Here is a 14,403-nt window from a genome sequence, read left to right as displayed (position 1 = left end):
GTAGGTAAATGTACTTGCCTACTTTGTTTTGGCTTACTGTCTCCATAACACGACTGCTGGGTTGAGATTTGCCCCTAGAAGGATATTGGACATTCCCATGAGAGGGAGACAGAGAGAGAGAGAGACGACCACGCTGGGTGTGTTATGTTTTGCCATATGAGCAAAAGATTTGGCGCACTGATAACACGCACTGTCAGCACCTAATGAAGTTTACCAGACTTTCTTTGCTGTTGTCACTGAGAGCAGAGTCAATATGTTTGTGCAGCAGCTGCCCCCACTCCTGGATTGGAAACTACAAAAATGCATCACAGAGGATTTTTTTTAATCATACTGCAAATTAGAAGCAGAGCTGATTAAATACCAGAGCCACGTGTAGCTGACATTTTGTGTCTGCCTATCAGTTATCACAATAGCGTGCAGTTCAGGCCTCTGATATGTCAAAGTTAGGAGGTCAGACGCAGCTAGTTCTCATAGTCATTCAAATACGGCTCTGATATGTTCACATGTAAAAGAGGGCATGTCTGAAAGTCCACTGTATGACTGGAGGTCGTGGCAAAACATTTGTCATTCACACTCAATTCCTGGTATCCACATTTTTATTCAGGATTCTTTTAGAAGTGAGTCTTTTTCTTCTGCCTCCAAAATCAAACAGGTGAAAAGGAAGTCTTATCAGGTAATGACAGAATATTGGTCCAAAAATTTGAAAGATCTCCTAAATTTTCCCTCTTTTAGATTTGCCAAAGAAACAATAATGTTATAGATAAATAATTCCAGGTGACACCTTTCTCAGCAACACTGTTCATGATTGTCAATTCCCTTAATGCTTAATATAACATTAGTTACGTTTGTTACCGAACACGAATCACTTAATTATTTTCCACAATTTTATAATGAATATTATCACAGGACTGGGACTTTACTTAACATTTAACAAGAAACTTTGTAACACCTGCTAAACGCTGTCTTTTCTCTGAGGTCCAGGCCAGGTTTCATCCAAGAGCAGTGACAGGCAGCAAGGCAATTTAAGTTACAGTGGCCAGACTTGGTGTTGGAGTCTGTAAGTTACTTAGCTTGGCCAGAGAAGTAGGCCGTAAGAGTATTTCTGCTTTCACGGTATAAAATCAAACCAAGTGCCAATATTTTAGGACCATGCAGTGATTTAGATAGTGTCTCTATGCTGCACAGACTGAAAGATCCACCCCTCTGTGTTGAGTCCAAGAAAATCTTTCTTTCTTTAACATAATAACGCGCAGATTTAAAACCACATTAAGTGATGTGACTGCAGCAATTGCCAGTATTTTTGTGCTAAACTGAGTAAAAAATCATCACAAAAACCCCAGTTAGAAAAACTCAATGTGATAACTGAACCATAAATGTTTTTTCTTGAGTAAATAAACAGGTTTTTCCTGCACTGAGGTTTTATTTCAAATTTTAATTAGAGGAAAAACCCCTTTGAGAAGCACCATGTAATTTTTTAAACAGGGTCCTCAGACGCAAAACTTAGAAATTAAAAATCATTTAAACAATAACAAAAACAAAAATTACATGAATAAATAATGATGCTAATTAATTAAACAGTCTAATAACACAAAAATAACTAACAGTAAAATCAACAAGGTCATACACAAGAGGGCTCTCCACCATACAAACCGAACTACCTAACACATCAGCCACAAGTGATATCCAGTCAGTTTAAGTCAAAAACTGGAATTCTGAAGTAATAAAAAAAACAATCAGTTCAGTTCCACCAAAGTCCAAGTCACACAGTTAAGTACATATGATGACTGAACTAAAAGGAGGTTTCAGTATAAATGGTAAATGGCCTGTATTTGTATAGCGCTTTACTAGTCCCTAAGGACCCCAAAGCGCTTTACACAACCAGTCATCCACCCATTCACACACACATAAACACAAACGATGGATGCATCCACCATGACATCATCCTATGTTTCTGGATCGACTCATTTAGGGCGCTTCGAAACCTCAAGTGGCTTGGAATATTAACTATTTTGGTGTTTTGGAGACATATTTGGATGAACCAAACTATTCATTTGTGCTAGCTAACATAGCTATAAAAGTGCATCCACACACACAGAAACCTGCTAATTAGTGCAAAAATAAAATGCTGATATTGCTGAAAGCTCTTACTTCTCCAAAGGTTTGTTTTTACAGTTAACTGCACAGCAAGACACATTTCTGACAGAAAATTACACCACAGTCCAATTAATATAGTCCTTATTTGTAGTCCTTTGTAGTCCAAAGTCCTTATTTGTAGAAAAAAAAGATTAAGCACAAAAAAGAAAAATAGTAATTGAAAACTAGGGCTAATGACAGGCCAATGGATAAGGATTAGGGCCTGATTAATATTAGCCATCTGCTGATATATCAGTGTTTAACAGCTGATGCATGAAAAAAAGAGAGGGAGAAACACCCCTCAAACACATTATGTGTTGATATTTCACAGTTAGTACACCAACAGGCACTCTGCAACTTGTTACCCTGTTGGGAGTACCTGATTGGAGCAGCACAAGCAGACCCAAGTGTGCTGATTGGAGCATAAACAAGTTTTCCAAAACTTTTTGTGACAATAAAACAACATTACTTTTAAACTGCATTTTCATATTATCTTAGTAAGGACTCAAATATAACTACATATAACACATGTTAGGGAAATCTGTTGGTGTCTATGAAAGAATATTGCACTTTTAACTCACCAGAAATCATGATTATCAGCAATTTCCTTGCATCTTCTAACTTATCCCAGTCTATTGCCTTAATATCAGCAACTAAAATATCAAGATTCATATTTTTAATTCTGCCTCATGCATATTGGAAGATGTTGGATTTTACACATCCAAACACAGAAGAGAATAGAGTGGTCACTGAAAACGATCAAAAAGCATGTCTGAATTATTAATCTGTAAACAACATGGAAAATTGGAACATTATGTTGGAAGACATGGAAGATTATGATGTTTCAGTAAGTGTAAGAATAAGTTATATTTATGCAGTCAAATGCATTTTTATCAAATAGGCAGCAGACAGAAAGCCAGTCATAGGCAATATACATTTCGTAATGCACTAGGTTTGTTTTAAATAAAATTTATCATAAAAAATGTGATGACATCAGTCTAGAGGTGACATATGTCAGCCTCCAGCCCCCATTCTGAAGTGCATAAACTAAAAATAGCACAAAGACAAGACGAGCAGACTTGAGTACAGATTGTTCACATTTTCTTTTCAGCAGTCCTAGAAAGTCAATAATCCAGATCAGCAGGCTGACTCATTTACTTGAGGCTAGAATTTACAGTTTGAAAACTCCAAATCTAAAAAAAGTATGCTGTAGTGACGCTACACTGTATACAAGACAGAACAGGGAAAAAGCTCAGCAGTGACCGAGGAATAAGATAAAGCAGGCTCAGTAATGGACTGTTCATGTCAGCAGATCAAACAGTTAAACTAAATTTAACTTCATGCATCCCAAACAAAAACAAAAGAGAAAAACAGACATGCACAACATTTTTCATTCAAAGAAACGTCAAAATTAGATACTCTGATTACACTGTGAGAGAAGGGTATTGTGCATTTCATTGTGGAGATTATAGTAAGAATTCAAAAAGAAAAAAAAGACTGTTTCTTCAAGGTAATGGAAAAGTCAGGGATTGCCATCATCACCATGGATGGATAAAGCACGGACTATTTTAACCTGAGGTCATGAAATTTCCTGTAATGGAACCATTTTCACCTTGTCTTGAAGTGAAGAAACTATACCAGTGTTGGTAATGGGCGAGCTCTAGCCTACAGGGTCAGGGTCCTGCCATGAAAAGTCAATCAAAATTTAATGAAGCCATGCAAAAATTTACCTTGACACAATGAAAGATTTCCAAGTCACGGGCCCTTAAAGTGATTTTAATTTCTTTGTGTGTTATTTTTCCAGCATTTTTAACTGTAACCAAATCAGTTTTATATCCAGAATTCCAAATCCCACAATCTGAAGCCAAATCTGTAGATTTGGATTCTGCATGATTTTTTTAAACCCCAAGTTTGAGCATCAGTGTCATCGGAGAGCGGGGATAGGTTAATTGGAAACTCTAAATCACCCATAGGTGTGAATGTGAGTGCAACTGGTTGTCTGTCTGTATGTGTTAGGCCTGTGACAGACTGGGGACCTGTCCAGTACCATGCCTCTCGCCCTAAGAGAGCTGGGATAGACTCCACCCCTCCCCCCACCCCACCCTCATGACCCTAAAAAGGATAAGCAGAAGAGAATGGATAGATGGATGGATGGATGGATGGATGGATGGGTGGATGGATGGATGGATGGATGGATGGATGGGTGGATCGGTGGATGGACGGATGGATGTCATTGGAGACTTCATAATATGTCTATGACACAGACTTGCTGAAACACTGAATGTTTTCTCTGTTGAAAAGTTGCACTTTGGGTTTGTGAAACTCTCATTTTTTTCCCTACATTTTCATACCAGGCACATCTTCTAGCTGGGATTCCTTCATTGGTGTCCACATGTTCTATAAAATAGTTTAGATAATGTTCCTAAACTTCTTTTGAGTTTTGAATCTGATATTCTTTCAAGTTCTACTCTGATAGTGTTAAATTCTTGTTATGTCAGCTTGTACTGGTGGCCCGTTTCCATCATCAGATTGTAATTTTCTGCTGGGCTGGGGAACCGACTGTATGGCACCAACTAAGCTTCATTTGCTCATGAAGATGCTCAGTCTTATTTGTGTTAACTCTCTGCTGTACCTCCGACAGATGTACCCTCATTTTAATCACCAGTACTTAAATGTTACTATCATTATAGATTTGATTTGCTGTAAAGGATCCAAAATTGTTTTAAGAGAAACCTCAAACAGGTCCACTGCGAAAAATTCATTCCAAAAAACTGCCAGTCTACAGCTCAAACAACCATATTTGATGAAGCATCTGCATCACATGACAGCAGCCGATGTGTTTTCTTGCGTTCAGCCCGCACGAAAGGAAAATTACAAACACAGACATGATAAGAAGTTATAATAAAAGAGCAATTCAAATCCTTTTCAAAAGTCTTTAATAACAAATTATCAAACAACTGCTGAACAAGCTGCCTTTGACGTTCCAGTCAGCTCGCTTCAACAGATGCTGGATTGGACAGCAGGCAGCAGCCAAACGAGACAGTTATTAGATTTTTACTGTGCCCAAATGCTCCCAGTATAAAGTATAAAAGTCGTAGGTTTACAGCTGTGTTGAGTTGCCCTCTATTCAGGGTCACTCTGAGTCTGAGGAAAAACCTTGTTAAGCTAGCAAAACAGGTGGTGCTCAGAAGTGCCACACAGGCTTTTTTTGTTTGATACACACGGAACGAGGGTTTCATTTCAGCTAAAGTCACCTCACCAAACTGTCTGGTAAACAAAGTTAAGCACGTGCTCAGAAACAAAATGAAGCATTTGTGGGCTGCAATTCTCGAATCCTTTTAGAAGCTTATTTCTTGTGTACGCATGAAACAAGCCTTAAAAGAAAACCCTCAGTGACGTGTGTGTGTGTGTGTGTTTTAACTCTAATTATATTTACTGAAGGAAGGAAGAATAATATGGGGAAGAAAATAAAGCCATGTTACTTGGGCTAAAGCTGATTGATAAAATTCCTTATGGACTTAACATCATTGGCACAGTTAGTGCTGTGCACACAGTGCCAGCCTTTCCTTTTTGTAGCTGTAGCTGCTGGGTTTTCTAGAGAATTACATTTACTATTTTTTTATACATTGCCTTTTGCCAATAGAAAGACGGTGCTGCGTTTAAAAAAAAAAAAGAGTGTGTGGCTCCATAATGCCATTGTCTAAAGAAAGCCCTACTGTGCATGTGTTATCTCCTCTGGTTTAATAATGTCTGATTCATTGTAAAAATGTCTTAATCATCTCAGTCACACATTGAGCTAATTGTGCCGTAACATATGTAAGACATGAAACTGTGAGAGTAGGAACTACATTTCATGGAATTAAAGAGACTTCAGCTACACACCGATCTGTGTTAGAGACAAAAAAAGTGATGAAATAATGCTGATACCTTTATGTGAGTGATCTGGTCCTCGTAGCCATGAAAAACTGAATCGAATTGGATTTAAAAAGCTAAAGAATGTCTTAACTAGGACAGTGTTATATCAGTCTCAACCAAAATCTGGTGTCTGTAAAAGCATAAAATTGGAATATGGGTTTTGGGTGTTAAGTTGGCCGAAATGACAGAGCCAGGCTGGCCGCACTTAGGCACCTCCTAAGCCTCTTTCTCAGCCTGGAAAAAAAACCCTTCAGTGACAAAGAGTAAGAGGCATCATTTAAGGTAACAACCCGGCCTCCTAGGAATCTGGATTCTTCTCAGAGCCACATGTTGTGCCTAATACTAATCAAGCTAATTCAAAAGCACAGCATTCAAATAGGCACATAGGGGGGAGGTTACAATCCAAAATGAAACTTCCACCATCTTGAAAGCCTTAAGCTTTCAATTGAAAGATTAATACTGACATCAAAGAGGAGCAATCTGTCTGCATCCATTTTTTAAAATATATATTTTCAGAAAAAAGCCTGCTATCAGTATTGAGGATTAACTATTTTGAAGGAACATTGTCAATTCACAGTAACCCTAATCAATAGTTTTATAATAATTATGAATATAATAAAATTATAGGTGTTGGTGCTCCTGCACTACGCTGCAGCAGATCCTCTTGGCAATATGACTTTTAGGTTTTATTTTTGTGTTTACCCATCCGTGTTTTGGGAAGGTCTCTCCACTCTCGTCGACTAGATTTCCAGCGACAACAGGCAGTTTGTTTTTTTCAGTAAAAAACATCAGATAAATCCAGTAAGTGCTCTCAGCCTCGCGGTAGTGACTCTAACTAGTGCCATATACAGTGTGTTTCACTAGGGAGTTACTGTAATTGAAAACAGTCATTAAAAAGGGAGCATTCTTACTTCATTAAGTAGCTGGAGGCACCTCTCAACATGAACGCTTATGTTGATCCATGCCTGCTGGATTTCTTAATAAGCAATTGTTTGCTAACATGTCCGCCATAACATTGGAGGGTGCTAATTTATTAATGTTGTTTTTACAGAATTTTATGCTATGGGCAAGTACACCCCCGCCCCCCAAAATTAACGCTGCTTTAAAAATAAGTTTTACTTATCAGCCAGTTTCAGGTCCTTGCACAAAGACTGTATATAAAAGATGCGCATAGCCATTGCCATCCCTCATTGGTTAATAAAGTCCTGTCTTTGGGTGAAGTCGTGAGCGAGGGGATCTGACAGAGATTTTTCACTAGAGATCCACAACCTAACGCAAACACTACAGTTTTCACTTGTTTCCTCAATTTGTCCTGACGCACTTGGATTTAACTCTCATTTGTGAACAACACATCACTAAATGAGATCATAAATTTATCAGGGAAAGAGTTTACTGAGGTCATAGATAAATGGGAGGGTCAGAATCGACCTCCTTAAAGCCCTTCTGCACTGTCTTCCCTTTTCAGACCCAGATGTTACATCCATCTTTTATATAGAGTCTTTGGCATTGGGCTGCTTGGAGACGGTGGCCAGTAACAACAACCAAGATTCGCCTCAGATTGATAAGGGGCCTGGCAGAGCATTTCTATTAAGACATTTTTTTACCTATTAAAAAACTGTTGTGTTGAGTCTCTCCCCAGAATTGGACTCCCTTCACTTTTTACTGGGAGAGTATGACTGTTATGTTTCGGTCAGTGATAAACTGCTGAGACTTACTGACGTTCCTGCAGCCCTGTCAATACAGGTCAATCAAAGTTATAAATTACTTAACATCTCACCCCTCCTTATCTCACTACAAGCTCAATATAAAATGTTAATAATAACAGATTGCTTTTTAGCTAAAACTATTTGTATGGACAAAATGAAAATGGCATGAACCGCTGTGATTACGGCAGCATGGATGGTGTCGCTAACAGCTACCATAATGAAAAATAAAATTACTTTTATGATTTCTAATTGTATTACTGAAATGTTAGTGCAGAATAGCAGCCTACATGAATTCAAAGACATCTATAGAAAAAAATAAAGGAATTGAAAGGCCATTTGGTGGACTATCCAGCTGGTCCCTCCATCTGCAACAGAGACATTTGGGATGAAACTGTTTTGACAGGTTTGCTGATGAAAATAGAATCATGAAATGCTAATTCATTCTCAAGATGTATAGATGGCAATTTCTTGGTTACAGCCCTATTATGCTTGTCACGTCTCTAAATCCACCCCGAAAGCACCTCTCAAGCAGGATGAAGATTATCTCGATTTCCAGCATCACAACTATCTGCCTTTGAGTCATGAAAAACACAGATACAAGTTTTGAGATTGATTAAAGGTGGGTTTTTTTCATTCTTAAATCCAAATCCTCGCCTGAGCAATGAGAATATGATTTATCAGGTTAAAAAACAAACAAACAAACAAAAACGCCAATTTTAAGATTTATTCCAATCCGATTACTTAAATCCTATCCATAAAGTTCGGAAAGACTGTGCTGAAACTGGATAAGACTTATCTGAAATCTGAAGCAGATGGAAACACTTTAAAACCATTAAAAATTCACTAGAGATGTCGTGCACCAGCTATAACCATTAGGCACAGGCCCATAGGCAGGTCAAACTGCCAACGGGTTCAGTTAGAATCTAAACTATAGGGCTACAGCTTCGACTCGCAATACCGGTAACCGCAACGATGATGCAGTCACGTCTTTTATTCTTAGTTATGAATTCATATAACATTTAGAAACATTTAGGTTGGGCGATTTAATTAATCACCACTAGCAACTTTTGAGGGCCTATCATGTAAAAGCAGGGACTCCCACACACCAGAAAAGTGTGTTAAGGCACGCAGTGGTTCTACGAAATGGCATCTACTGTCAGCTTGATTTAAAAACGATCGGTTCAAAAACCTGTATTAGTCAAACCCTACTTAATATCACACATGGCTCACTAACTCTTTAAATGAGAGTACCAGCTGTGTTTTGATTAAATGATTAAACAGTGCACGTTTGTAAGAGGCGTTTGGGTTATTAACTTGCGTCTGAGACTGCACTATCACACATCAATGTACAGAAGATCAGCAGGGGTCAAAATACTCATTATCATATGTCACTCAGTCCTTTTTACTGGAAATGGCTAAGAAAAGGAAAATGAAAAGACTAATTTTCATCCTCTCAGCCCTGGGTGTAAGACGAATCTGACCTGCCATTGTATTTACAAAAAGGCACTGGCTTTTTCGTTATTCTAGCGGCGAACAAGAAAATGGGTTCAAACTGTCCGCCGCCGGGTCGCGTGTAACCAAATTTCGACCGCGGATGTTTTCTTGCGACGAGATTATCCGAAGTAACAAAGTGCAGGCCCAGTAGCGGGTTTAATTGACTTTGAAGAAAGCACTCACTCAGCAGATGACAGCTAAAAGGCGACGCCAGAGGCTCGGTGGCTGCACGTGGCTTGGCTGTTAATGTTGTAGGCAGAATACCGACATCGAAAACCTTAAACCCACAGTTTGTCAACTTGGATAGGGAGCTCCAAACAAAAACAGTGTGCACATAAGAGGATTATTTGCCGTAGCTCCCATCACGGGATATGTCAATACCTTATTCTGGACAAATACAGCTACAACACAGGGCAGGAAGGTAAATAATTCCACCCACAAGTTTCCCTGGCTTTTCTTTTCCTTTGTTTTCGGGTTTTTTTTGTAAGTATCTTTGTAATTTTTCTCATAATGCTCAAGGTTGCAGTTTTGTGTGAGCACTCCTACCTAAAATCCACTAAACTGTAGGAAAAAGAGACAATATGAGTAAAAACTTAAAAATAAAAACGCAGTATCTAGTACCTGAGAGGCACCAAAGCAATATTTGTATGGTTTAGTCAATGTTATAATCAAAGAGTCAATCTTCACACAAAGCCATTCTGGTGGTACGACCACGTCACAGTAAATGCACAATAATAATTGCATAGTTTAGGATCATTTCAGTATATCTCACAGTTCAACAGAGGTAAAAGAAAAAAAAAACTCTATGTATCTTTCATGAAAAGAAAGACTTCTGCATGATCGCTCCCTGAACCATTCCCCCACTTGCAGGCATATGTAGATTTTGGGCTAAATTTGGGCGCTGACTCTAAAAATGTCTTGCACAATATTAAAAACCAAAACACAGAGCCCTGGTTGACACAGAGCAGTGTGAATGCACACCTCCTGCAGCCCCTCTGATGCAAGAAACCTCTCCTTGTGTAAATGTAGTACATTTGTGTTTCAGCAGAGCCATGGGGAGAGAAAGGCACCTTTCACTCTAAAATGCTGCTGTGAAAGTCCCTACAGTTCCACTTAGGTGCCACCAAAATAATCCCCAAGAGGACTGCCTTGTTACAGGCAGCACAACAACATGTTGGCACTGGCACATTAAAAACGAGAAATTAAAATCGATTTAACTGCGGAAATCCAAAACAACAGAACCTTGCTTCTGACAGCACTGACAAGAAGCTTAGACGCAATGAGTTCTGATGTACTTTACCTGCTTGTCCAACAATGGAGCCGGTTCAGTGCACAGCTCAGTCAGATGCATCTCGACACATCACTTCAACACTATGTCATCCCGGAGCCCAAATGGGACTCAGAATATGGTATGCATCACATCACAGAGATTTTTTTAAGGTCTTTCCTGTTTAGCTTTGTCTCAGTAGTTGGTTAATAGCAGACTGCGAAGCGATGAAAATACAAGGCCCAACTGAGCAGGAAATTCTCTCTGGAGTGATAACAACAAGACAGAAAGTGAATAGAAAAGTAGGCCTGTTATAAAATACTGTTGAGCTTTTTTAAAAGGTGCTGTGACATCACACCCAGAATTCATTGCTGCTTTGCACGAGATATTTATATTAATGAAGGTAGCAACAGCACTCGACATTCTCTGCTCCCCACTCTATTGCGTTTATGCCCTACAGAGTTGATCTCCTTTTGTGTCATCCCACTATTCAGGAAAATAGGCTACTGCTGAGCACAACATCAGTCTCTCTTCTCAGTTCTCTACAACACCACAATGAGTCTGGCGCAGCACGGATGATAATTTGCTCTAAGTGATTATGATAAATGGGCATTCATTCATACATAATATTAAGTAGTCAAAATTGAGGGCATCCGTTTGCCAACAGGAACGATGGGGATCATTCATGATGAAGATTTATGGCCATTCAGGGCTATACATCCTGTCATCCTGCCACGTCACACTCCTATATTCTTATATTTACCCCCTCCAGTGTAACATCTGTGTGTGTTTATGAGTGTGCATGTCCATGAGCGTGCGTGCCTGCGTGTGCGTTCGTGTGAAGGCCTCAGTGTCCCTGAGAAGAGGAGAAGACACTTTGTGTGTCAGACTTGGCACGCCAAGCAGGAGGAAAACGGAAGAAAATGTGTTTCTACAACGTGACTGCATTCAAAGCCTGAAAACTGTAATTTGAGATATGAATTCATTACATGGCTTCTCATCAGCAGCCGGGGGATAATGTGATGCAACAGCGCCGCTTAGCGTCGCTCGGCGCTCCGTCTAAAAGAAGAGCGTCGCTCTCTCCTCCTTGAACGCAGCGGTCCTTACCTTGGGTGTCACAAAGCGCGGCTGCTGCGGGGTTGTGTTCGCGGAGGTTTTGCGCCTTCTTCTGCGGAGTCCGTGCGATGAATGCTGACTTGTGCTGCCGTGGTGCGAGGGCCCGTGCGGGCAGCCACCGTGACCTGTCCGTTTACTGGCATTTTGGTTCCTTCTCACTGCGTCGGTGAAACCAGAGGAAAAGTGTTCAAACTTGATCTGAAAATGAAAAATAAAGAAACGAAAAGATACCAGATTTTAACACTGCGCCGCAAGCTCCCAGGACTTGATGACTTTGTCGCTTTTCTATAAATAGGCGCGAGCGTACAGGCAGGTGCTTATGTGAGCTATAAACATTATTACCCAATGTCGTTTTACTTCTCGCACCTCATTAGCATTTTAACAGTTTGAACAGCATCAAATACCAGCTAGCTCCAAGTGTCTGCGTGTGTTTTTTGTTTCCGCGCGCGTGCGCGGCTATATGTTTGTGTGAGTCGGAGCAGAAGTGAGCGCGTGCTTGCGTCTCTCTATTGGGGGATTGTTGGAGGGAAAAGCTCGCCGTGACGAAAACACAAGTTCATATCATAGGTGTAGGCTACGGTGAAAAGGACGAATTAGTGCTCTCTCCCTCCGTGCGCGCGCGTGTGCTTGTATGTGTGTCTCAGAGAGAGAGAGGGGGGTGGACGGAGTAAAAACAGCCTGTGGCTCTTTGGCGAATATTCCCCTCACGCTCCTCTCTCCGGTGCCGGGCTTCGTTTATGTAGGGCATGCAGCAGGTTGTGTGACGAGGACTCGGACAAGCGTAAGAGCGCGGAGGAACCCGAACCAGGCACACACCACCCCGCCGCTGTTCCACTTTAAGGAGAGTGAGAGTGCGGCAGATATTAAAACCACCGGACCCCGACAAATGCCGCTCATTTTCCGCGTCTTTGGTGACAGAGTTAGTTTTGACCCAACCTAAAAAAAAAATTAATAAAAAAAAACACTAATTACGCTCACCCCATTCCCGTGACACATCTCTCCAGGCGGCCAGGTGGAGATGACATTGCAGCCTGTTACTCCATTCGGGTGCCCTCGGCAGGAGTGGGAATCGCATACGACTCTCCTTCGTCAGATTAATCCATCAATTTCTCTTCCATTCAATCTCCCTTCCCCAAAAAAACGAAACCACACGGATAAATCCACCTGTCTGGTTCTGAAGACTTCCCCCCTCCACCGCCACCTCTCCCACCCGTAGATAGGTAGTATTCCTCTCGGTTTAGATGTCAAACGCCGTCCATTCAACGGGAGAGACGGGGTGGGGGAAAAAGCCCCCTGGCGCGCGGGGATCAGTTAGACTCTAGAATCCAAAATAACCGTTGGTTTGGAATCTCCAGCGGCAGCCCCGCGCGTTCCGCAGTGAGGGCTCGTGGACAGGTCCGCGCGCCGCCTCCTCCTCCTCCTCCTCTCCTGTCCTCCTCCTCCTTGCGCCGCTCGCGGATTCTTGGAGACTGAAGGGGGGGATTCCGTCACAAATAACATCAAAACACACACACATACATATATATTCACACACTCTCTCTCTCTGCCTAGCTTTTCTCACTTGCCCTCCTTCTCTCCCCCCTCTTCTTCTCCTCCTCCTCCTGCTGCTGCTCCCCTCACGCGCTCTCCGACGAGCACCGCACTCCAAGCCGCCCTAAACAATTCGGAACAAGTTCAAACGGGTCGAGTTATTTTTGTAGCTTTCCGCGCCGCACGACCGAGGTGACGCTCGGCAGCCAACCGAGCCGTCCGGGCGGAGAAGAAGAAGGAAATATTCTCCCGACAGTGTCTTTACCCCGCAGCAGCCCGGCCGCCCACGCTCCGCTAGCTGAAGGTACTTACACATCAGCCTAGTTAATTAAACATATAAGGGGTAGAGGAGGCAGTGGTGAGGGGGTGCAGACTTGGGTGACTTCATCTTCCCATTATAAAAAAACGAAAAAAAAGATATGTTGGGAGTTAAGAAGGCGCGCGCTAGGGAAATTTCGCCATGTCTACCCCTCTAAGAAAAAAAAAGAGAGACTCCAACTTCACAGCTCGTTAAAACTGACATGTCGCTTCCTTGTCTGTCCTGGTCGTGTTTTCGCCCTCTCCGGGTCGTTCGCTTTCCCTCGTGCGTCCTCTCCCAGGCAGAAAAAAAGAAACGAAAGCGCGAGAGGGGGTATGGCGCACAGCATCATCCGTCGTTTATGGCATCACCTGGTGCCATCTCTCTAAAGCGAAGCCGCGCGCGCGTGTTTGTTCCTGGATGCCAGTGTCATTGTGCGCGCGCGCGCGTGTGTGTTTGTGACGACTGTCTCGGCGTCAAAGAAGTCGCCGCGTCGCGCCTCCTCTGCTCTTCAGCTGCGCGCAGATAAAACATTTCAATATCCGCTCAACTGTTATAACCCAATCTATTGGTCCCCCTGCAGACACCTCAACTCTTCCTCACAATTAAAACGCAGAGCCCTTAAAAAATAAATAAATAAATACAAATTACCGCACCGGAAAACGTTTTTATTGCTGATTGTGTGTCATGTTCTCTCATCAGCGCCGGAGTTTGTTAAGAGCCGCGGCTCAGATAAGGGGGAATAGAAGCAACGCGAGTGAATTACACAGTCTCAATTGAACATAATTAGCAGATCAAAACTGAAGCACAGGGGGTCCTCGGGGAACGCTGACACCCCCCATCTCTCTCTCTCTCTCTTCCTCCCCCACCTCCATCACTCTCTCTGCATCTCTCTCTGAGTGTTGCCTTGGAGTCCCATTGCAGACAGATGGTGTAGATCCTGC

At 41.7% G+C, this 14,403-nt stretch overlaps 1 protein-coding gene across 2 annotated transcripts in view; it reads right to left on the bottom strand.

The window, feature by feature from the left end:
• grin2ab (glutamate receptor, ionotropic, N-methyl D-aspartate 2A, b) overlaps nt 1-13,953 on the bottom strand; it is a 114,014-nt gene extending 100,061 nt beyond the window's left edge. The window contains exons 1-2 of one of the 2 annotated variants that reach the window (XM_005460723.4): nt 12,610-13,953; nt 11,623-11,829 (exon numbers count right to left, since the gene is read on the bottom strand). In XM_005460723.4, the coding sequence (XP_005460780.1) occupies nt 11,623-11,829; nt 12,610-12,627 (225 nt within the window). In that variant the 5' untranslated portion in view covers nt 12,628-13,953. Of the gene's footprint in view, nt 1-11,622; nt 11,830-12,609 lie in introns of those variants that run through there. The other variant, XM_005460724.3, reaches the window with a different exon arrangement.
• Between the last annotated feature and the right edge of the window lie 450 nt (nt 13,954-14,403).

This window comes from Oreochromis niloticus, linkage group LG6 (genome assembly GCF_001858045.2).
Source record: "Oreochromis niloticus isolate F11D_XX linkage group LG6, O_niloticus_UMD_NMBU, whole genome shotgun sequence".
Taxonomy (NCBI): Eukaryota; Metazoa; Chordata; class Actinopteri; order Cichliformes; family Cichlidae; genus Oreochromis; species Oreochromis niloticus.
Note: the sequence above shows the minus strand (reverse complement) of the source record. Positions and strands in the feature narration are given on the sequence as shown.